At 50.7% G+C, this 24,047-nt stretch overlaps 1 protein-coding gene across 13 annotated transcripts in view; it reads left to right on the top strand.

Annotated features, from left to right (window-relative positions):
* The window catches only part of CEP72 (centrosomal protein 72), a 37,497-nt gene extending 13,962 nt beyond the window's left edge, over positions 1–23,535 (top strand). For 4 of the 13 annotated variants that reach the window (XM_061393952.1, XM_061393957.1, XM_061393963.1 and 1 more), the window contains exons 5-11: positions 5,016–5,194; positions 6,518–6,682; positions 12,648–12,922; positions 14,754–14,892; positions 15,351–15,547; positions 21,345–21,471; positions 22,180–23,125. In XM_061393952.1, the coding sequence (XP_061249936.1) occupies positions 5,016–5,194; positions 6,518–6,682; positions 12,648–12,922; positions 14,754–14,892; positions 15,351–15,547; positions 21,345–21,471; positions 22,180–22,544 (1,447 nt within the window). In that variant the 3' untranslated portion in view covers positions 22,545–23,125. The other 9 variants (XM_061393956.1, XM_061393959.1, XM_061393953.1 and 6 more) reach the window with 7 other exon arrangements.
* Positions 23,536–24,047: the final 512 nt, after the last annotated feature.

Raw genomic sequence — 24,047 nt, 5'->3', positions numbered from 1 at the left:
GCTTGCTCGCCTCGCTCCTGGTCTTGGCAGGGTGGCAGCAGGTCTCTCTGGGACATCCAGTATGGTGTGAAGGCCGTGGGCAGTGGGGCCGTGCTCGCCTCACTCCTGGTCTTGGCGGGGTGGCAGCGGGTGTTTCCCACCAGGTCTGCTGCCACCTGCGGGCTTCCCTTGGTGTTCTTTATCCAGTGCAGCAGGTTCCCATCCATGCCCAGTTTACTGACCATTTTATCACGGATGGGTATTAGACTTTGTCGAATACTTTTTCTGTATTTACTGATATTGTCACGTGACTCTTCTTCTTGAGCCTGTTGATGTGATGCATTACACTGACTTTTTTCCGAATGTTGAACCAGCTGTGCACCTGGAATAAACCCCACTCTCTTGTGGTGTAGACTTCTTTTCATACCTTCATGGCCTCAAGTTGCTGGTATTTGTTGGGGATTTTTTGCATCCGTGTTCATGGGAGATAAAGGGTCTGTATTTTCCTTGCATTGTCTTTGCTGGTTCTGGCATTAAGGTAATGCTGGCCTCATAGAATAAGTTAGTCTGTATTCCCTCTGTTTCCTCTTCTGTCTTATAGAAAATTGGTATAATTTCTTTCTTAAATGTTGGTAGAATTTACCAGTGAATGTATCTGGACCTGGTATTTTAGGAGGCTATCAATGATTGATTCAAGGTCTGTAATCCATACAAGTCTGTTCTTACTATCTACTTTTCCTGGTGTGGGTTTTGGAAGATTGTGCGTTTCCAGGACGGTTCCGTTTCATCCGGGTTATCCCGTTTGTGGGCAGGGTGCTCTCTGTTACCCTCTTGCTCCACAGGATCTCCAGTGGTGCTGCTGCTTTTACTTCCTGTGTTAGTGATGCGTCTTTTTTCCCTAGTTAACCTGTTATAGATAGAGGTTTTTCCATTTTATTTATGTGTTTAAATTTAGAACTAGCTTTTGGATTTGTTGATTTTCTTTTTTTCCTGTTTTCAACTTTATTGATTTTTACTCTAAATTTTACTATTACTTTTGTTCTTCCTGCTTTGGATTTATTTTCTTAGTTTCCTAAGATGGAAGCTTAGGTCACTGATTTTGGATTGTACTGTGTCTACTATGCATTCAGTATTATGTATTTCCTTCTACACATTGCTTTCACTGCATCCCACAAATTTCAGTGAGGTGTATATTCTTTTTAATTTGGTTGAAAATATTTTTATTTTGAAGTACTTTACTTCAGAATACTTTGAGGTTTCTTTGACTCATGTTATTTGGGAATATGTTGTTTAATCTTCCTTTTTTTGAGATTTTCCAGTTATCTTTCTGTTACTTATTTTATTACAAGTTTAATTTCATTGTGCCCTGAGAACAAATATCGTGTGATTTGTTTTCTTTTTAACGTGTAGAGGCATGTTTTGTGGCCCAGGACGAATCTGTGTTGGTGAGTGTTCCGTGTGACTGTGGGACGAGTGTCCTGCTGTCTGGACACAGTGGACGCCGGCTCCTCCAGGTGGTGGTGTCGGGCCCAGCTGTGTCCTTGGTGACTGTCTGCCTGCGGGATCCACCCCTTTCTGACGCGGGGTAGGGAAGTGGATCCATCCTCCTGAGCTCCCTCAGTGGCTGTGTTGGGTAACCTGATGCTGTCTTATTGGTGCAAGCCCGTCCAGGGCTGCTGCGTCTTCCTGCAGAGCTGCCCTGAGTCCTGACCCCTCTTTATCCCAGGTTGCACTCAGCACCCAAAGTCAGCTCTGTCTGAAAGTGATGTAGCTACTTCCACTTTGTTCTGATTGGTGTTAGCATAGTCTGTTTTTCTTTCTCTGTCCATTTACTTTTAACCTGTGCATCTTTATATTTGAAGGGGGCTTCTGTAGGTAACATGTAGTCGGCCTTGTATTTTGATCCGCGCTAACCGTCTCTGCCCTCCACTTGGTGCGTTTAGACCCTGATGTCTGAAGTGATTCTTGATGCAGCTGGGTTAACAGCTGCTGTGTTCGCTGTTTCTGTCTGATGCCCTTGTTCTTACTTTGTCTTCTGATCTTTCCCTTCCTTTCGTGGTTTTACGTGATCATCCAGTGATTCCATTTCCCCGTTAACACATCAGTTATGGGCATGTTTTCACTTTGGTGGTCGCCCTGAGCACACAGGACAGGCAGACCTCGTTTTCTGTGCTTTGCTTTATTGTGCTTTGCAGATTCTGTGTTTTCATAGATTGAAGGTTTGTGTTAACCTCGAGTCAGGCGAGTCTGTCGTGCCATTTTCTGAATGGCATTTGTTCCTTATTCACTTCATGTCTCTGTGTCACATTTTGGTAATTCTTGCAGTATTTCAGACTTTTTCAGCTTTTTATATTACAGTGATCTGTGATCCCATTGCTGCCATGACTTGCAAAAGCCTCAGATGATGGTTAGCACTTTTTAGCAATAAAACGTTTTAAAATTAAAGTGTATACATTGTTTTTTAACATAATATTGTTGCTCACTTAATAGACTAAGTACAGTGTAAACAGTAAGAAAGCTAAGATCATGGCATCTGGTCCTGTCACTTCATGGCGGACAGAAGGGGGAAACGTGGGAGCAGTGACAGATTCTTCTCACCTTGGACTCCAGAATCACTGTGGGCTTGACTGTAGCCATGGAACGAAAAGACGCTTGCTCCTTGGAGGAAAAGCTATGACGAGACACCACTTTGCTGACAGAGGTCCACAAAATCAAAGCTATGGTTTTTCCAGTAGTCATGTATGGATATGAGGGTTGGACCATAAAGAAGGCTAAATGCTGAAGAACTGATGCTTTTGAATTGTGGTGCAGGAGAAGACTCTTGTGAATCCCTTGGACTGCAGGGAAATCAAATCAGTCATTCCTAAAGGAAATCAATCCTGAATATTGATTGGAAGGACTGATGCTGAAGCTCCAGTAAATACTTTGGCCACCTGATGTGAAGAATCGACTCATTGGAAAAGATCCTGATGCTGGGAAAGATTGAAGGCAGGAGGAGAAGGGGGCGGCAGAGGATGAGATAGTTGGATTGGCATCATGGACTCAATGATGGTGATTTTGAGCAAACACCAGGAGATGATGAAGGACAGGGGAGCCTGGCATGCTGAGGTCCATGGGGTCACAAAGAGCCAGACACGACTTAGCAACTGAACAACAATAATGTACATAAAGAACTTTCCCTTCTGACTTGTTTGAAGATTTTTTTCTTTGTCTTAGCTTTTCTCCAGTTTGGATATATTCCTTGATGTAATTTTTCCCAGCATTTATTCTACCACTGTTCTCAGAGCTTCCTGTTTGTGTGATTTGGTGTCTGACATTCCCTTAAGGGATTCTTAGTCGTCTTCAGTTCCCTTCTCTCCTGTTGGCAGGCTCATGTGTGAATATTAGGCCTTTTGGTGTTGGCCCACGATTCTAGGTATTCTATTCTGGTTTTTCTTTTTTTTCCATTCTTTTTTAATCTTTGCTTTTCAATTTTAGAGTTTCTGTTATTATGTTATCAAGTTCAGAGGTTCTTTCCTCAGCCACATCCAGTTTACTGTTGAGCTCATTAGAGGCACTTTTCATCTGTTACAGTGTCTTCAACTAACGTTTCTATTAGGGTCTTTCTTAGAATTTCCCCATCTCTGCTTGGGTTTCCCGTCCGTTCTTTCACATTGTCTCTTTTTTCTATTAGACCTTGTAGTATTATTACTCACAGTTGTCTAAAATCAAAGCCTGATTTCATCCAGCGTTTCTGAACCTGGTTCTAGTGCTTACTCTTCTCAATGTTGTTATGGCTGTTTGGAGCTCCATGAGATTCCAGATGCATTTTAGGATGGCTTTTCTATTTCTGGGGAAAATATCATTGGGATTTTGATAGGATCGCACGGATTCTGTGGATTTCTTTGGGCAATGAATATTTTAACAGTGTTGAGTCTTCCAGTCTATGCATATGTGGTGTGTTTCCACTTACTTATGTCATCTTTACTTTGTTTCAGCGATGTTTTGCAGTCTGTGTGTTCTCAGTAATGTCCAACGCTGTGCGACCCCATGGACTGTAGCCCGCCGGGCTCCTCTGTCCACCAGATTCTCCAGGCAAGAATCCTGGAGTGGGTTGCCATTCCCTCCTCCAGGGGATCTTCCCAGCCCAGGCAACAAACCCGTGTCTCCTGCATCTCCTGCATTAGCAGATGGATTCTTTACCACTGAGCCACCTGGGGAACGTGTTTTCAGTTGACCTATCCTTGATTATCTCAAGACTAAGTTATCACAGAGTTTAGATGATCTGGTACAGTGACCTTATTATCCAGAGGTGACAGTAGAGACCCCGATAGGCTGTATGTGTCCACCATCAGGTGTCTGTGGGCAGACCTTGAAGGAGAACCCAGTCCCCTTCTTTCTGCAGGGACCTGGAAGACTCTCAGCTCTAGAAAATAGAGTGTCATTGACTTCTCAAAGTGTGATCAGGGTCATAAAGCCAATGTTCGTAGTGTGTGACTGAGTTCTGTTTTGAAGAGTGATTCTTAAGCTGCCTTTGTTAGAATTAGGTCTCCTGTGAATGTTTGCCTTTGTATGGAGGGACATCCTATTCTACAGCCTCATGTTTCAGTTGCTAGAGAGATATATTCACTTAATGTGAAAATAGAAATTTGGAACACCATGTTATTGAACTTTCTTTTTGTTTTGTTTTTTGGTTGGTCCATATGGATCTTCGCTTCCCCAACCAGGGATAGAATTCGTGCCTCCTGAATTGGAAGCATGGGATCTTAACCACTGGACTGCCAGACAAGTCCCTCCTTGAATTTTGCTGGTCACGTGTACCACAGTGCTAGGAGATCCTTGCACGGGGGGCTTCCTGGAACTGCCACCCTTTAATGAAGCCGGGTGTGGTGACCAGTCATCCTGGCCGAGTTCACTCCGCCTTCCCTGTGGCAGAAGCCCCCGCTGCTCCTCCTGAGACCTTGAGGCAGGGTCAGCAGTGCGGGCGGCTGTGTCCCGGGGTCTTCACGCGCTGGGTGGGGGTGGGAGCACAGAGCCAGGTTTGCTTGTCTTTGTAGACCTCATCACTCCAGAGTCAAGTGCACTGACTCCTCCGCCAAGAAGTGCTTGGTCATGGATGCGGATGACGAGGCGGTCCTGAGCCTCATTGCCGAGTGCGAGTGGGACCTGAGCAACCCTCCTGGGGGCATGAGTTCCAGCCAGAAGGAGTCAGAGGCCAGCCTCCAGACCTCCCAAGGTAGGCTGCTCCTTGCCGAGAGGGTGGGTGCAAGCCCGGCTGGGGGGCTGATGTCTGCTGCCTCAGGATCCACGCCGCCTTTTTAAGAGAATTTACCTTTAAATGTAGACCCTTCAGGAAGTCTTGTGCACCTGGAAATATCAGTAATTTGGTCGTGGAATTGCAGGAGAAGTCAGTGTGTTTAGGTGGATGTAGTCACTGCAAGTCTGTCACCTCAGGTCCCTCTCAGGTCAGTTGCGGGGGTAGCGAAGATGTGGGGCGTCCTGTGCTGGACGGGCTGAGTCCCCGCTGGCCTCAAGGGGGCTCCTCTCTGGCTCCAGCTGCATCTGAGTGAGGGGTTGACACCTGACGAGGGCGGGCATGTGAGCTCCTTCACGCCCGTGCTGGCTTTTCCGCCAGGACTCGTGTATGAGCTTCAGCTGCTTTGCTGCTGCTTCTCTCATGGGTCCCAGGAGCTTTTCGTGAAGTCACAGCATCTGGGTCTTCCTGCTGCAGTAGCACCCTGCCTCGGCCTCCCCGCCACCTCCCGGGCCTGTCGGGCCCTCCAGTGTGGCGCCCGTCCTGAGCGTGCGGCAATGTCTACTGAGGGGTTTAGTTCTCGTTTCCTGGAGATGAGTCCCAGCAGCCTGCTCATGCGCTCATGTCATCTTGTGAGCCGTTTCTGTTCCTGCTGCCCCCCTCCCCTATTCCTTTCTTGGTATTGATGCCCCGGACTCCATTATGCTGGTAGAACACAGCCTGTCTCAGATTTCTGCCCACCCTGTGGCCTGCCTTTCATTTCCTAAGCAGTGCTTCCAGGAGCGGTTCTATCTGAGTGAGGTCGCTCCACCCTGTTTTCCTCCGTGGTGGTGCTTTTCAGTGTGCTGGCTGTGCTTGTGGAGGCTTCCTCCCCTGTCCACCTCCTGGGGACCTGCACTTAGATCTGAGAGCTGCTCTCTAGAGTCAATTTCTGGCTGTGGTGTGAGGTAGTGGCTCAGGTTGTCCGTCTGTCCCAACGTGTATCCAGCTGTACCAGTGCCATTTATTGCAAAGACAACCTTGCAAGGTTGTTCATTCAGTGGCCGGAGTCTCTGGATCCGCTGACTGCTGTGTCTGTCCCAACTCATCGGCTGGATGGTGCTTCCCGCTGGAGGTCGGGCGGGGTCCCCTCGCCTGGGGTGCTGTGGGCAGTGACGCCTGCAGGGTGGCTGGCGCTGTGTTATCCACTCAGCTTTTCTTTCCTGTTTACCCCACATAGGAGTGTGCTTGACAGATATGCTACGCTGTCAGAAACCGGAAGTGTAAGTTTTAATGGAATAAACTTTTTAAATGTTTTGAACACAGCAGAGTCTCGGCACCGACTGAGCCCTCAGTCAGTCCAGCACCAGTGCGGGGACTCTCTGTGGAAGGGCCCTGAGCGGCGCAGGAGCAGCTCCAGGGCGGGCTGTGTGGAGCCGAGGCTGCAGGACCAGTGCTGTGGCGAGCTCCCCCCACAGCGCTTCACCCCAGGTGAGCCCCCCGGTGTGCTGTGCTCCTCTTCTCTCGACTGTGTGTGTGTGTGACCCTGAGATGTGTTAAGGGAATACGCTCCTTTACAAATGAAAGCTAACATTTGTAAAACATACGTGGTGTAGGTACCTGCTCTGTGAGTACTTTGGTGCTTTCTTGATACACTTGGACTCGCATACACATTCTCTTCTGAATACATCATGGGCCTATGACAATAGCTACAATTTAGAAATCCCTTCATGGATCACAGCCTTGTCGTGGAAAGGGATTTGCATAACTCAATGAAGCTATGAGCCATGACATGCAGAGTCACCCAAAATGAACGGGTCATAGTGAAGAGTTGTGAAAAACGTGGTCTACTGGAGGAGGAAGTGACAACCCACCCCAGTGTTCTTGCTGCGAGAACCCCATGAACAAACAGTATGAAAAGGCAAAAAGACATGACCCCAGAAGATGAGCCCTGCAGGTTGTAAAGTGTTCAGTATGCTATGGGGAAAGGTGGGGGGCAATTACTAATAGCCCCACAAAGAATGAAGCAGCCGGGCAAAATTGGAAGCAGCACTCAGGTGTGGATGTGTCTGGTCGTGAAAGTAAAGTCCGATGCTGTAAAGAACAGTATTGCATTGCAACCTTGAATGTTAGGTCCATGAATCAAGGTAAATTGGATGTGTTCAGCAGGAAATGGCAAAATTGAACGTTACCATCTTAGGAATCAGTGAACTAAAATGGATGGGAATGGGAGATTTTAATTCAGATGACCATCTTATCTATTACTGTGGGCAAGAATCCCTTAGAAGAAATTGAGGAGCCCTCATAGTCAACAAAAGAATAAAAAATTGAGTACTTAGGTGCGGTCTCAAAAATGACAGAATGATCTCTGTTCATTTCCAAAGCCAACCATTCAGTATCACAGTAATCCAAGTCTATGCCCCAACCACTAATGTCCAAGAAGATGAAGTTGACCGATTCTGTGATGACCTACAAGACCTTCTAGGACTAACACTGAGAAAAGACATCCTCTTCCTCATAAGGGATTGGAATGCAAAGTAGGAAGTCAAGAGATACCTGGAGTAACAGGCAAATTTGGCCTAGGAGTACAAAATGAAGCAGGGGAAAGGCTAACAGTTTTGTCAAGAGAACATGCTGGTCATAGCAAACATCCTTTTCCAATAATCCAGGAGGAAACTCTACACAAAGGAGAAGCCCCAGCAAGACGGTAGAAGGGATGAAATCACGTTTAGAATCAAACCCCATACCCACCAGGGAAGCTCAGAGGGCTCAAACCTTGTGCACACCAGGACCCAGAGCCCCCACAGAGACTGAGACAGAACTGAGTTTGGGTGTCTCCTGTGGAGGTACGGGTCAGCAGGGGGCTGCCGCAGGGGCAGGGACTCTGGGAGCAGCAGACCTGGATGTGACATAAGCCCTCTTGGAGGAGGTCACCATTAACCCCACCATAGAGCTGCCAGAACTTACACAGGACTGAGGAAACAGACTCTTGGAGGGCACAAACAGAACCTTGTGCGCACCAGGATCCAGGAGAAAGGAGCAATGACCCCACATGAGACTGACCCAGACTTGCCCTCGAGTGTCCAGGAGTCTCCAGCAGAGGTGTGGGTCAGTGGTGGCCTACTCCTGGGTTGGGGGCACTGCGTATAGCAGTGCGTACATGGGAGGAGATTGCCGTTATCTTCATTACCTCCACTGTAGGTTCAGTTCAGTTCAGTCGCTCAGTCGTGTCCGACTCTTCGCGACCCCACAAATCGCAGCACGCCAGGCCTCCCTGTCCATCACCAACTCCCGGAGTTCACCCAAACTCATGTGCATCGAGTCAGTGATGCCATCCAGCCATCTCATCTTCTGTCATCCCCTTCTCCTCCTGCTCCCAATGCCTCCAAGCATCAGGGTCTTTTCCAATGAGTCAACTCTTTGTATGAGGTGGCCAAAGTATTGGAGTTTCAGCCTCAGCATCATTCCTTCCAATGAACACCCAGGACTGGTCTCCTTTAGGATGGACTGGTTGAATCTCCTTGCAGTCCAAGGAACTCAAAAGAGTCTTCTCCAACACCACAGTTTAAAAGCGTCAATTCTTCGGCCTTCAGCTTTCTTCACAGTCCAACTCTCACATCCATACATGACCACTGGAAAAACCGTAACCATGACTAGATGGACCTTCGTTGACAAAGTAGTATCTCTGCTTTTGAATATGCTATCTAGGTTGGTCATAACTTTCCTTCCAAGGAGTAAGCGTCTTTTAATTTCATGGCTGCAGTCACCATCTGCAGTGATTTTGGAGCCCCAAAAAATAAAGTCTGACACTGTTTCCACTGTTTCCCCATCTATTTCCCATGAAGTGATGGGACCGGATACCATGATCTTCGTTTTCTGAATGTTGAGCTTTAAGCCAACTTTTTCACTCTCCTCTTTCACTTTCATCAAGAGGCTTTTTAGTTCCTCTTCACTTTCTGCCATAAGGGTGGTGTCATCTGCATATCTGAGGCTATTGATATTTCTCTTGGCAATCTTGATTCCAGCTTGTGCTTCTTCCAGTCCAGCGTTTCTCATGATGTACGCTGCATATAAGTTAAATAAGTAGGGTTACAATATACAGCCTTGACGTACTCCTTTTCCTATTTGGAACCAGTCTGTTGTTCCATGTCCAGTTCTAACTGTTGCTTCCTGACCTGCATACAAATTTCTCAAGAGGCAGGTCAGGTGATCTGGTATTCCCATCTCTTTCAGAATTTTCCACAGTTTATTGTGATCCACACAGTCAAAGGCTTTGGCATAGTCAATAAAGCAGAAATAGGTGTTTTTCTGGAACTCTTGTTTTTCAATCATCCAGCAGATGTTGGCAATTTGATCTCTGGTTCCTCTGCCTTTCCTAAAACCAGCTTGAACATCAGGAAGTTCACGGTTCACGTATTGCTGAAGCCTGGCTTGGAGAATTTTGAGCATTACTTTACTAGCATGCGAGATGAGTGCAATTGTGCTGTAGTTTGAGCATTCTTTGGCATTGGAATGAAAACTGACCTTTTCCAGTGCTGTGGCCACTGCTGAGTTTTCCAAATTTATTGGCATATTGAGCGCAGCACTTTCACAGCATCATCTTTCAGGATTTGAAATAGCTCAACTGGGATTCCATCACCTCCACTAGCTTTGTTCATAGTGATGCTTTCTAAGGCCCACTTGACTTCACATTCTAGGATGTCTGGCTCTAGGTCAGTGATCACACCATCGTGATTATCTGGGTCGTGAAGATCTTTTTTGTACAGTTCTTCTGTGTATTTTTGCCACCTCTTCTTAGTTTGGCCCCAGGTAAATAACAGGGAGGGTACATGGCCCTACCCATCAAGAGAAAATTGGATTAAAGATTTACCGAGCATGGCCATGCTCATCAGAACAAGACCCAGTTTTCCCCTCAGTTAGTCTCTCATCAGGAAGCTTCCATAAGCCTCTTATCCTTCTCCATCAGAGGGCAGACAGACTGAAAACCACAGTCACAGAAAACTAGGCAATCTGATCACATGGACCACAGCCTTGTCTAACTCAGTGAAACTGTGAACCGTGCTGTATAGTGCCACCCAAGACAGACAGGTCATGGTGGAGAGTTCTGACAAAATGTCCACTGGAGAAGGGAATGGCAAGCCACTTAAGTATTCTCACCTTGAGAACCCCATGAACAGTATGAAAAGGCAAAAGATGTGACACTGAAAGATGAACTGCTCAAGTCAGTTGGTGCCCAATATGCTACTAGAGAAGAGTAGAGAAATAACTCCAGAAAGAATGAAGAGGCTGAGCCAAAGTGAAAACAGTGCCCAGTTGTGGATGTGACTGCTGATGGAAGCAAAGTCCCATGCTGTAAAGAGCAGTATTGCATAGGAACCTGGAATGTTAGGGCCATGAATCAAGGCAAATTGGAAGTGGTCAAACAGGAGATGGCAAGAGTGAATGTCGACATTTTAGGAATCAGTGAACTAAAATGGACTGGAATGGGTGAATTTAACTTAGATGACCATTATATCTACTGCTGTGGGCAAGAATCCCTCAGAAGAAGTGGAGTAGCCCTCATAGTCAACAAAAGAGTACGAAATGCAGTACTTGGAAGCAATCTCAAAAATGACAGAATGATCTCTGTTCGTTTCCAAGGCAAACCATTCAATATCCCGGTAATCCAAGTCTGTGCTCCGACCAGTAACACTGAAGAAGCTGAAGTTGAACGGTTCTATAAAGACCTAGAAGACCTTCTAGAACTAACACCCAAAAAGATGTCCTTTTCATTATAGGGGATTGGAATGCAAAAGTAGGAAGTCAAGAAATACCTGGAGTAGCAGGCAAATTTGGCCTTGGAGTACAGAATGAAGCAGGGCAAAGGCTAATAGAGTTTTGCCAAGAGAACACACTGGTCATAGCAAATACCCTCATCCAACAACAGAAGAGAAGTCTGTACACATGGACATCACCAGATGGTCAACACCGAAATCAGATTGATTATATTTTTTGCAGCCAAAGATGGAGAAGTTTTATACAGTCAGCAAAAATAAGACCAGGAGCTGACTGTGGCTCAGATCATGAACTCCTTATTGCCAAAATCGGACTTAAATTGAAGAAAGTAGGGAAAACCATTAGACCATTCAGGTATGACCCATAAAGAAGGGTGAATACCAAAGAATTGATACCTTTGAATGGTGTTGCTGGAGAAGACCCTTGAGAGTCCCTTTGACTGTATGGAGATCAAACCAGTCCATTCTAAAGGAAATCAACCCTAAATATTCATTGGAAGAACTGAAGCTGAAGCTCCAGTAGTTTGGCCACCTGATGTGAAGAACTGACTCATTGGAGAAGACCCTGATGCTGGGAAAATTGAAGCCACAAGGAGAAGGGGGCAGCAGAGGATGAGATGATTAGATAGCATCACTGACTCAATGCACCTGAATTTGAGCAATGTCTGGGAGATTGCTCTGGAGGACAGAAGAACCTGGCATGCTGCGATCCTTTGGGTCACAAAGAGTCAGATACAACTTTGCAACTGAATAACACAAAGACAACGGAAATAAATAAGTTAATTGAGAGTGTTGTTTGCATGAAGGTGGAAAAAGCGTCAGAAACCTCCCGAGTGTGAGCAAACCTAGTCCCTGAGTTGTATCCAGGTGAGCTTGTGGGGCCTTGGAGGCAGGGCAGGTCGTGGTGGCGCCTGCCCAGTGCCCATGGCCCGCAGTCACGGCCTCGCGCTGCATGTACGTTGTGTCGTGAGATCTCACACGTGTCCCTTTACATGGATTCACGTGGGGGTGCATGTGTGCGTGTTCTGGTCCAGGATCCATCCAGTCCACATGGAGTATCTTAATGTTACGTCTCAGATGCTTGTGAGCAGGAACACGTTCTCGGTTTCCGTAGTCTCTCTCCCGGAGCTTTGAAGCATTCAGACTGTACTTCTGTGGGGTCACCCTCAGTTCCAGGTGGCTTGTTCTGCTGGCTCCTTGTGGCCAGACTCGGCGGGGGTGTTGTGGGGGTGTGGGCTCGTGCAGAAGCCCCAGGCTGTTGCAGGTCAGGGGGAAATGGGGCAGTGTCACATAGTGGGGGGTGCAGCATGGAGAGTGACTGGTGTGCATTTGGGTTGTGGAAGGCGGGTGCTGGGTCCCTCTGAGTCTGTGAGTCAGACCAGTCCTGGCAAGGGGGTCCTGGTGGCCTGCTGACACTGGTCAGGTGAACTTGGTGACGGACGCGGAGCCGGGGGCATTGGTGTCCAGGTGGTCTCTGACCCAGGCAGCCAGACAGCAGTGGTTCATCTGCTCACAGACGCAGTTGACCCAGTTGGTTATACATAGTTTTGCAGGAAGACACAGTAATTGGTCAGTCTTTCACTTTCTGGTCAATTTCCCGTATTTGTGTGCACACAACTGCGGCCTTGGTCCCTGAGCCCCGGAGCCTGATGGTGAGGGCTCTGCCCGCTTCTCTGTTACAGACTCCACGGAGACTGAGGACTCAGGTGCTTCTTCTCAGAAGTCCAGCGTGTCGACACAAAAAATGTTAAACCCCTTACCTGCTCCTGAGAAGTACAGGAAGCGGAGGATGCCTGGTGGGAGGTTCCAGGCGCCTGCGGACGAGGCCTGTCTCAGCTGTCTGGAGGGGAGCCTGAGTGTGAGCCGGAGGAGCAGTTCGGAGGGCTGGGGCCAGGCCACCTCTTCCCTCTCAGCCACCCCGGGGCCTGAGCAGCCAAGACCGCCCAGCGCCAGCGAGGTGAGCAGGGGTGGGGGTGCTTGGGGTGGACACGGCCCTCACGTGCACATCTCCGTAGTGTGGTCACCGCTGCCATTAGAAAATGCACTTCCAGCTGTCTTCTGGTGTGGGGCGCCTTGAGGTGTCCGCTCGGGCCTTCCAGCCACACTGCCTCTCGTCCCGTGGTTGGTGCTCCCCCAGGGCTGTCGTGAACGCGGTCCCAGCTGTGTGTGCTGTGATTCTCCGGGTTCACAAGAGGAGGTTCTCCCCAGATTGTCCCACAGTGGTCGTAGACAGTGGTCGTAGGCCATTGTTATGGCCAAGTTGGAGACTGAGATGTTCTCAAAGGTTTGGGGTTCGAGTAAAGACCACTGTGCGGACAGGGGGCAGCAGGCAGCCCTGCCACAGCGCCCCACGTGGGCAGAGGAGGGGAGAGCACCCCAGCTGAGAGGGCCTGGGGGGTTCCACCAGCTCAAAGTGGGCCAGGGGAGTGCTGAGCCCCTGTGGTTGGTCCTGAATGGAGACCAGCAGAACCAGGGACGCTGGAGTCGTAGGTGCTGGGTGGCTCCTGGGGTGGCTGCCTCAGGCCATGGGCCGAGGTCTGCTTCCACGGCTGGTCTGGCTGCATCTTCAGTCTCTTACTGGACTGAGGGAAGGCGTGAAAATGGAGATTTGCGGGACTGTGCTGGGGCTTTCTTGTCCCCGAAAGGATGTTAACTGTGGGCAGAGCCGCCCTGATGGGCCCCCTCACTGCGGGGCTGGGACTTTGCACGAGGGAATGCTGCCTGCAGCGCCCCTCCTCCCAGCACTGTGGCCCCAGGTGGTTGTCTTGGAGAGGGCTTGACCCCAGCTCCTCAAGTGGGAGGCAGAAGCCTGACCCCACTGGGCTCTGCTCCTGCGCCTGAGGCCGCGTCGGTGCAGCTTCTGACGCAAGTGCTGATGCTGGTGCCCCTGGACTCTCTCACTCTCCGCTGCTTGTGGCCAGCTGTTGGCCTCAGTGTCCCCACGCCAACCAGCCCCAGGGGACGGCTGCCCCAGCCCTATGACCCCTCGTGGGCCTGTGCATCCCCGTGCCCTGGGCTCCCGTGGGTGGGGGGTGGCAGGAGTGAGGGGCCCGGTGGCTCCTGCACCCCCTTCCAGGTCTGGCTGGCTGTACCAGATGCTCTTTATGAGGAAACTTTTGCTTTGTCTTAACAGTGAGGACACCGGGCCTCATCCCAGCTCTGGCCCTCCTGGTATTGACTCGCTAAATCCCCGCTTCTCAGGAAATGTTCCCTGGATACTCAGAAAGTGAGCCAGAGGGCAGGAGCCAGCTCCCTTTCTACAGTAATCCCTTAAAATTGATGAAATGATTTCTAAAGGGAAGAAAAGTAAGCGCTGATGGAAATGCCAGTGGCTGTGGGCCCAGCATGGTTGGGGCCGTGAGGCTCTGCTTAGCAGCCGGTTGCTGCACCGGCCCAGCCAGCCCTCCCTCTGGTCCTGTTTGCGCTGGTCACACTTCGGGCCACCGGGCTCCAGTGAGCGTTTGAGCTGAGACTGTCTCTTCCCCACCCCACAAGAGTGGCAGGGGCTGGTCAGGAGGGCCCAGGACGCCGGCGCTCAGAACCGCCTGGTCTCTTGACTGACACAGGCCACAGCTCAGCCGTTCCTCCCACTGAGGGATGGTTTCCCCGCCTCACAGACATGGACAGGCATGCAGGGGGTAGGGAGGCGAGTCCCACCTACCATGCCTGCAGGTGTGTGCAGTGTGACCCTCCTCCGTGGCATAGGCAGCGGACGAGGCAGCAGTCTGACACTGCATCGCGCCTGCTGGGTCGGGCACAGGAGCCAAGGGGGGTTTGTCTCTGGGCAGGCATGTCCCAAACTGCACTCCACCGCGCTGCCCGGGAAGAAGGCCACCCTGGAGGCGCTGCTCCTGGAAGCGCTCCTTGACCTGGTGGACAGGCACTGGAGTGGCCGCAGGTCCCTGCACAGCAGCGAAGCCTTCCTTGGTGAGTTGGCCCAGGGTGCTGCGTGCCAGCACCTGCCCGCTGCTGGGCCCTGGTCCCCTGGCCTCGCTGGACCCGTTCCCGGCCTCACTGCCCTCTGGGCTGCAGGGGCGTCCCGAGGGCCCTGCTTACAGTGTCAGGGTGCTCAGGAGGAGCAGATCAGGAGGCGCCAGTGGCCGGTGGCTGCTCCTCCCCGCCTGCCTGGTGCCCAGCTTCCTGGAAGGCATCGGCAGCCAGCAATGCTGGCTCCTTCCCCTAGGTCCCTAGAGCTGTTGCTGTCTGCCTGTCGTCCCCATCCACGCCTCGGGGTAAACAGGCCTGATAAGGCCATTTCAATGGCGTACATGTCCCTTTTCTAGTCTTCATACCTGTCAATGTTTTTGAGGTGTGCAGCCTGTATTTTTCAAAATGCATTGAACACGTTTTGTCTATACTCATTCTCTTAACATGCTCTCTTCTAGCTCAGGCAAGACACATTTTGTCGTCTGTTCAAGAGTTTACAACCACTCAGGACACTTCGACAACTGTGAATGAAGAAATTAGCTCCCTGACTCTGGAAAATAAGTCTTTGCACAGTCGCCTTACTGAGCTGCAGCAACAGTACGGCGTGAAGATGACTGAGGTGGTGTTGGAACTCAGCGATACGCGGAAGGAGATGGTTTGTTCCGTTTATTCCTAGTAGGGGCAAAAACAGTCTTGACATCACAGAATGAGCGTAGCTTCTCAACTGTGCTTCCCCTGACAGCTGTCGGGTACAACCCTGGGGCCCCCCCTGCCTTTGCAGAGCATGAACCCCCTCTTCCACCAGGCTTCCCCATCCAGGATGCCAGCTGCCCTTGAGGAGCGCGGCCTGGCTCTCACTCCAGGACCCCTCATGACAGTGGCTGCAGATGTCTGCATTGCTGCCAATCCCAGCTCTGCCTGCCCCAAGCGGCTTTGTTCTGTTCTGAGAGAGGCGGGAGGATGAGGCTGGGCTTGCGGGGGAGTTTCTCTGGTCTCGGTGTTCCCTGCCCCAGGCTCTGAGACCCCTGGTGAGGAGGTTCCAGGGACCTGGGTGACCTGGGTCCCTGCTGCTGTCCTGCCTGCCCCAGCCAGTGTGGGGCCGGGCTGTCCTGTTGGCCCTGCAACAGCTCCACCACCAGGTGGCACCATTGGGCAGCCAGAGCCAGTGTGGTACGGACCTGGCAGAGGAGCTCAACTCCCTCGTCCTCTGTAACTTCACCATGAGACCATCATTCATGAATGCCTACGCTGAAGAGGAGAAAAGGTCTCAAAATAGCAAATAAACAACCTAACTTTACAACTCGAGGAACTAGAGGAAGCTAAACCCAAAGTAAATGGAAGGAAATAATAAAGATCAGAGCAGAAATAAGTGCAGAGTAGAAAACAACAGGAAGAAATTAGCAAAACTGAGTTGGATTTTGAAAAGACACAAAAAACTCTTAGGTAGACTAAGAGAGAAGACTCAAAATCAGAATTGAAAGTGGATACATTACAATGGATGCCTCAGAAATGAGGTCAAGGAATGATTATTTACAAGCATTTTGGAGAACCTAGAAGAAATGGATAAATTCCTCGAATCGTACAACCTACTAAGGCTGTGTCAAGAAGAAATAAAGCTTAATAGGTCAATAACAGATAAGATGGAACAGTATCCAACTTCTTAAGAAAGCAAGAACCAGATGGTTTCATGGCTGAATTCTACCAGATACTCAAAGAAAAATCAATACTTACCCTTCTCAAACTCCCAAAAAATAGAAGTAGGGAGCCTGCTTTCACACTGTTTTATTAAACCAGCATTTCCTGGACACCAAAGCAAAGACTCCACAAGAAGAGAAACTACAGACTGCTGCTGTCTGAGACTCAGCAGAAGACTGGCATCCTGCGTGCAGCAGCATATCAAGAAGACTGTACGCCCCGAGGGAGCTGTGTGCACAGATACATTAACACATGGAGAGAGAGACAGAGAATACTGTCAGCCCAGTTCATACAGGTGCAACATCTGACTGAGTTCCACATCCATTCATGATTTTTAAAAAAAGCTCAACAAAATAGGTGTTTTAAAAGAAAATTTCCTCAGCATGATAAAGGCTGTTTATGAGAAGCCCTCAGCCAGCCTCATGATCAGTGGAGAAAACTGAAAGTTTTTCCTCTAAGATCCAGTATGAGACAAGGATGTCCACTCTTATATCGTCTCTTCTGCTGGAAGGACGGTTGGCCCTTGAGCAATGTGGGTTTGAACTACATGGATTCATTTATATGCAGATTTTTTGTATTAGTAAATAGTATATGTGCTGTGCTCAGTCACTCAGCTGTGTCCCGACTCTTTGCGACCCCACGGACTGTAGCCTGCCAGGCTCCTCTGTCCAGGCAAGAATACTGGAGAGGGTTGCCATTCCCTCCTCCAGGGGATCTTCCCAGCCCAGGGATAGCGCCTGTGCCTCCTGTGTCTCCTGCATCAGCAGGCAGATCCTTCACCACTGCACTCCCTGGGAAGCCCAGTAGATACAGGGATACTGTACAGTTGGGAGTTGGCTGCATCTTTGGATACGGAACTGCAGATTAGGGAAGTTGACTATAAATTGAGTATAAATTATTTGTGGATTTTCGGCTGCAAGGAGAGTTGGCACCCCTACCCTCTCCACCCGCCATTGTTCAGGGGTCAGGTATGCTAGCAAGGGCAAGCAGACAAGAAAAGGAAATATAAGGCATCCAGATTGGAAAGGAAGAAGTACAGTTACCTCTGCTTATAGATGATGTATATTAAAGATACCACGAGAGAAAACTAGAATAAATTCAGTGAAGTTGTAGGATACAAAGCATAACAGAGATCATTCTTACTTCTTTATAGCAATGAGCATTCCGAAACAATTCATTTATAGTGTCAAAAAAATAAAACAGTTAAGAATAAGCTTAACCAAGAAGGTTAAAGATCTTAAACAAAAGACATTTACAGATGCAGTGTAATCCCTGTAAAAATTCCATGGCATTTTCCACAGAAACAGAAAAAACAATTCTAAAATTTGTATGTTTCTTATCATTTGTATTCTTCGTTTTCTGGTTCTACAAAGACCCCAAATCACCAAAGCAATCTTGAGAAAGATCATTTTTCAGGCATCACACTTCCTAGTTTAAAATTATGTTACAAAGCTTTGGTAATCAAACAGTATGGTGCTGGCATAAAAACAGGGATAGATTGCCGAAACAGAATAGAGGGCCCAGAAATACACCCTCACATAGATGTCAACTGAGTTTTGGCAAAGGCACCAGGAACACACCGTGGTAAAAGAGTGATCTCTTTGGTAAATGGTGTTGGGAAAACTTGATGTTCACATGCAGAAGATGAACCTGTACCCTTGTCTTAACAGCACAAAATCCAACTCAGAATGGACTAAAGATTTAAGTATAAGACTTGAAACTATAAAACTCCTGGGAGGGAGCTCCCTGGCAATCAGTGGTTAGGACTCTGCTTCTGCTGTCGGGGTGTGGATTCAGTCCCCAGCTGGAGACTGTAATCCCACAGGCCACGTGGTGTGGCCAAACAGACACGTGGAAAGGATGCTCAGTATTACTAATCACCAAGGAAATGCAAGTCAAAACCAGAGCGAGACACCACTGCACACCTGCAGAGTGGCTTTCGTCAAAGGAGACAGCACGTGGAGGGTGTGGAGACGGGGGAACCCTTGTGCTCTGTGGCGGGAGTGTGACTTGGCACAGACACTGGAAAATAGTATGGGGACTCCTCACACAGCCTACAGTGGGGCGGTCTTGCTGTTCGGTCACTAAGTTGTGTCCAACTCTGCAACCCCGTGGATTGCAGCACACCAGGCTTCCCTGTCTTTCACCATCTCTCGGAGCTTGCTCAAACTCCTGGCCATTGAGTTGGTCTTGTTGGATGGACCTCGAGGGCGTTGTCTAAGTGAAGTTAGTCGGACGTGGCAAGAAAAACCTCCGTGACCTCATACCTGGGGTCTAAGAGTTGAGTTTACAGAAGCGGAGGGTAGACCGGTGGTCACCCTCAGTGGGAGGTGGGCGCTGTGGGCAGAGCGGCAGTTCTGTAGGGTTAGTCCAGGGCTCTGAGCATGGCTGACGGTCACGTTAGTCGGACCATGTTGACCCTGGAGCTGTGTTGAGAGCAGAGTCCTGGTGCTCTCATCAGCAAAACATGCTTCCTCTGTGAGGAGACGTGTGCACTGGCTTGACTGTGGTCATGGCGTCACTGTGCACGTGCAGGTCACGTGACGTCACCGGGTGCCTCGACCGTGTGCTGTAGGAAGGGAGACCAACGTGCGTCAGTGCGAGAGGCTTTCACCTCCGCTGATTACGGTTCAGTGTAATGGCATGGGGACTATCTAGAGTGTTCTCCTGTTAGTTCAGGTTTATTTATGGTTTATAACAAGAAAGATTCGATTCACATCCTATAATTGCTGTTGTGGTCAGGCTCAGGTGTCGTCAGGGTGAGTGTGTGGGCGCTGGAGTTAGGCTGCCTGGTGGTGCGAGTCTGGTCACCCTGCGCCATGTGGCTGGGCCCGCGGCTGTGCCCGCATGTGCAGGTAAGCTGCCGTGGTGACCCGTGTGCTCAGCGTGGGGTCTGCAGTGAGAGTCCTCTGGGCGCTGCCGTCCCGCGTGCGCCCCTCCGGGCCCCTCTCTGCCTCTCCCTCCATGCGGTGCTGTCACCTGACTCCAGCCTGCTGTGTCACTCCCGTCAGGGCCCTGAGTGTGCCGTGCTCCCCTCACACTTACCCCCTGTGCCCACATGTGCTTACTGTCTCATTCCGCTTTGTCTGATGTTAGCATAGCCACCTTAGTGTTGCCTTAGTGCTTATATTTAAGGTGGGTTCCTTTTAGTCAGCATACACTTGGGTCTTTTGTTTTTATCTAATTAACAACCTCTTCCTTTTCTTTGCAGCAGCATTTTTTAAAAATTCAGTTGATTTAAACTAGAAAACCAAAACCATTGACCCATTTCTCCCAGCCCTGTCCTCTGTCGCTGGCAGTTACCAAGTTCTCTGCACCCATGAGCTTCAGCTCTTTTGTTTGTTTGTCCTTTTAGATTTCATATACGAGTGAGATCCCGTGGTGTTTGTTTTCTTCATTGTATTTATATACTACATCTTTGTCTATTCATCTGTTAATGGGCACTTAGGTTGTTCCATATCTTGGGAATAGTGAGTAATGCTTCTGTGAAGATGGAGGTGTGCATATATTTTCAAACTAGTGTTTTTGTTTTCTTCAGATGAATACCCAGAAATGAAATTGCTTTCTCTGGTAGCTCTTTTTTAACTTTTCGAGGAATCACCATACGATTTTACATAGCAGCTGTACCAACTTACATCCCCCCAGCAGCAGAGGAGGGCCTCTTTCCCCACACCCTCACCAACACTTGCTGTCACTTGTCTTTTTGATGATGGTCATCCTGACAAGGGTGGGGATACCTCACTGTGGTTTTGACCTGTGTCTCCCTGGTGATTAGTGATGCTGAGCATCTTTTCATGTTTGTGTTGGCCATCTGTATGCTTTGGAAAGATGTCTGTTCAGATCCTCTGCCCATTTTTAAATCATGTTTTTTCACTGTTGAGTTGTGTGAGTTCTTTATGTATTTTTTATGTTAACCTCTTATTAGATAAATGGTTTGCAGATATTTTGCTTCCAGTTCATAAGCTGGCTTTGCATTTCATTGCTGGTTTCCTTGGCTGTGCAGCAGCTGTTGGTTTCTGTCCGTGGTTGAGAGGAGGGGCTGTGGGGCAGAAGCTGGTGCCGAGCCCTCTGTGTTCGGTTATCTGTTGCTGCCCAGGGAGCTACCACCTGGCCACACCTCAGACAACACATGCTTCCCCGTGTGGCCTCCGGTCAGGGCCCAACGCGGCTGACTCGGGGTCTCCTGAAGTTGCCATCAGGCTGCAACTTGGGGCTATGGTCGCCTCCAAGGCTCAAGGGAGTGTGGGTCCTCTGCACTTACTCCAGGCAATCCCGGGAGTCACACCGCGACAGCTGCTGACAAGGGTACCCAGGCGGAAGGCCACCCTGAGCGTGCATGTCATGGCTTCTGTGTGTCGCGTGTGCAGTGGGCTGCCCGCTTAAAGGGGGCGGCTTCCAGGGCGAGAGCACCCTCTGCTCTGTCCCCTCATTTGTAGAACAGGAGGGACAGCAGCCACGAGGTTGCTGGAGACAAGTGTTGGAAATGTCTGGTGCTCACTGTTTTATCAAGAGAGACCCCACACAGAGCCTCGCTTTAGAGGACGCGTGAAGGCAGTGATATAGCGCTGGCGGCTCCCGCGGCATCCCTCTGGGCAGAGCGGCCTGGAAGCAGGACCACAGATCTGGAGGCTTGGGTGGATGAGCAGGTGGCACCCCTTCCCCTTCCCCTGTGCATCCAGGCAAATGGACCTGGGTGCCGGCTTTGTACCAGTGCGGTGGGCAGAGTTTGACCTGTTTGCATGCGTTGTTCTGTCCAGGATTATCTGAGGCAGCATCTGGACAGATCTCTGGAGGAGAGCAGTAGCTTGAAGTCGCTTTTGTTGAGCATGAAGAAAGATGTGAGGACCGCTGACGCTCCGTCCGCATTGAACCTGCAGATCTCCGGTGAGCTCGTGGCTCTCACTGTGTGTGCGTCCCCGTGTCACTGGGCCCAGGCTCGGCAGGAGCTGTGAGTGCATCTGGGCGGGCGTGCACGGGGCCAGCCCGCTGACCCCTAGAGGCTGCAGGACCCTCCCCGGCACTCCTTGCTCACGGCTCCATCCGTACCCAGGTCGATGTCTTCGTCTCTTCCTTCTCTTGGAGTTCTGCAGGCATGCCCTTGGGACTTGGAGTTGGGGTGCAGCCTGCCCTGGGGTAGGTGAGGCATCGCAGGGTCCCCCGGGGGCTTCTGCCTGAGCACCTGCTCCGTTCTGGTCTCTCAGAGCCCCGCTGGGCAGATGCATCTCAGGCATGAGCACGGCCACTGCGGAGGCTCTCCTGGGCCCTCCTGCCCGGTGAGCGACCCCCCTGACCTTCACTCTAGCTGTGTTGGCTCTGGGCTCTCCCTGAAGGCCAGCCCGTCCAGCAGATCCAGCCCCCTCTGCCCTCCTCTGCTCCTCGCACATGCGCTCCTCACGGGCGTCCAGAGGGTGGGGTCCGGGGCTTCGCCCCCAGCAGGGCTGGCCCAGGGCCTGGGTGGGACGAGGGGGCCATGCTGTCCATCCCAATGACCTCGCCCCACGTTCCCCAGGCTCACTGACACCCTAGAATCATCTCGTCTCCCAGCACAGGAGTGAGTGATTTCCCTGAGCACAGCCACCCTTGTCCCATCAGGACTCCAGGCGAGCATGAAGCGGCTCTCAGGCGAGCTTGTGGAGCTCAGGCAGCACCTGGAGCACTACGACAAGATCCAGGAGCTCACGCAGATGCTGCAGGAGAGCCACAGGTGCCGCCCGCGGCCCTCCCCGCAGCCTCTGGGGCGGTGCGCGGTGCCTGGTAGCCTGCACACAGCCCCTGGTGTGGTTCTCGACTGTTCTCTGGGAAAGTGGAGATGCCACCTCACTCCCTGGCCCAGTTTTTGTGAAGAGACCTGTGGGGAGAGTGGGTGGTGTCTGGAGAGGGGACCCCGGCCGGGGGGTAAAACGGGCGGCGCCCTCCCCCGTCCTCTGCTCCCTTGCCCCTCCCCACTGTCGGGCTGAGGTCTCCGCAGCTCCCCTGCGGCCAGTGGAGCCAGGCCGTGACCCTGTGGGGGTGGAGGGCCACGGCCCCGTGCCCACCCAGCCCCTGACCCAGAGGGGAGGGCCAGGCAGGTCCTGGCCAACGGGGCACCACAGCCCTCTGCTGTCCTAGCAGACGGGGTTTGTCCCTGGGGGCAGCTCTGTGGAGAACACGGCCCTGTGCCATCAGTTCCTCGTGGTGCCATGAAGGCCCTCAGTCAGCGTTGGGCCGGGGTTGGCAGTGTCTAGCCCCACCCTCCTCCTGAGACCCCTCCAGAGTTAAAGATGGCCCCAATGACCCAGAATCAGGACTTCGAGTTTACTGTGTCCACATCAGAATTGTGTTTGACCAGGAATTAGAAGGGTCTCTGTCTTTGAGCCTTTTTTAGAAATGGAACAGAGTTGTCAGTGTTGAGGGCCCTCCCTACCCCTTCAGCTCACAGGCCAGTGGGGCACCCGCCAGCCCCGGGCCAAGGAGACCCGCCCAGGGGGGCACTGGGCAGCAGCAGGGGAGGCAGGGCCACGAGGGGGCCGGGTGGCTCCGGGCTGAGCGCTGTCCCCGCCCCCAGCTCCCTGGTCAGCACCAACGAGCGCCTGCTGCAGGAGCTGGACCAGGTGCGGGCGCAGCACCAGGCGGAGGTGGAGCACCTGCACTGGAGCTACAAGGAGCTCAAGAAGACCCTGGCGCTGTTCCCTGGCAGCCCCCGAGACGCGCGGCCCACCTCCCCGCCGCGTGCCCTGTGAGCCCCTCTCTGCTGTCTTCAGGGCCCGAAACGTCCTAAAAAGACAGGTTCATCCACACCCTTCACGTGTCAATCAGTCAGGTGTCTCCTTTTTCATCAACTGTCTTGAGGTAAAGAGAATGTTGCATTTTTCTGCCTAACGTACAAGAAAGCAGCTCTTTAGGGCGATTAAAGAAAATAATTTATGGTGTAACAGGCAACCTTATTTAATAAACACGTTCTAGAAAGTGGCTCTAATTGTAACTGAGTTTCACAATGAATTCTGTTATGAAATAAGCTGTGCTCCACGGTTGATGAGCAGGAACTGTCAGAACCAAGACTGAATACAAGGAGCCCTTAGGGCTGTGGAGACTGTTGTCTGCAGAGCTGACGTCCATGGGGGAATGCCTGCCCGAGCGCCAGCTCTTATTTGTAGGGCGTTTCTGAGAATTACGTTCTAGCAGAGCACAGAGCTAGATTTTGAGTTTGGAAACGTATCTCATGGGACTCTTGCTGTCTTTGGTGAAATGACGTGATCTGCTGAAAGAGCCTGTGGTAGATTTTGGGGCAGAGCTGCAGGTGGAGATAGGGGCTGTGTGGGTCCCGGGCGGGGGCATCACCCCTTCAGGTCATGTTTTGTTTCTGTAACTTTGTGGGGAAGTTGGGGGAGGGGGTCATCATCAGATTTTTTTTTAATTTAAAGATTTTTGCATTAATCCATTTTAAGCCTGTAGGAAATTATCACCGTGCTGTTTGTTTCTGG

The sequence above is a fragment of the Bos javanicus genome, chromosome 20, assembly GCF_032452875.1.
Source record: "Bos javanicus breed banteng chromosome 20, ARS-OSU_banteng_1.0, whole genome shotgun sequence".
NCBI lineage: Eukaryota > Metazoa > Chordata > Mammalia > Artiodactyla > Bovidae > Bos > Bos javanicus.
Note: the sequence above shows the minus strand (reverse complement) of the source record. Positions and strands in the feature narration are given on the sequence as shown.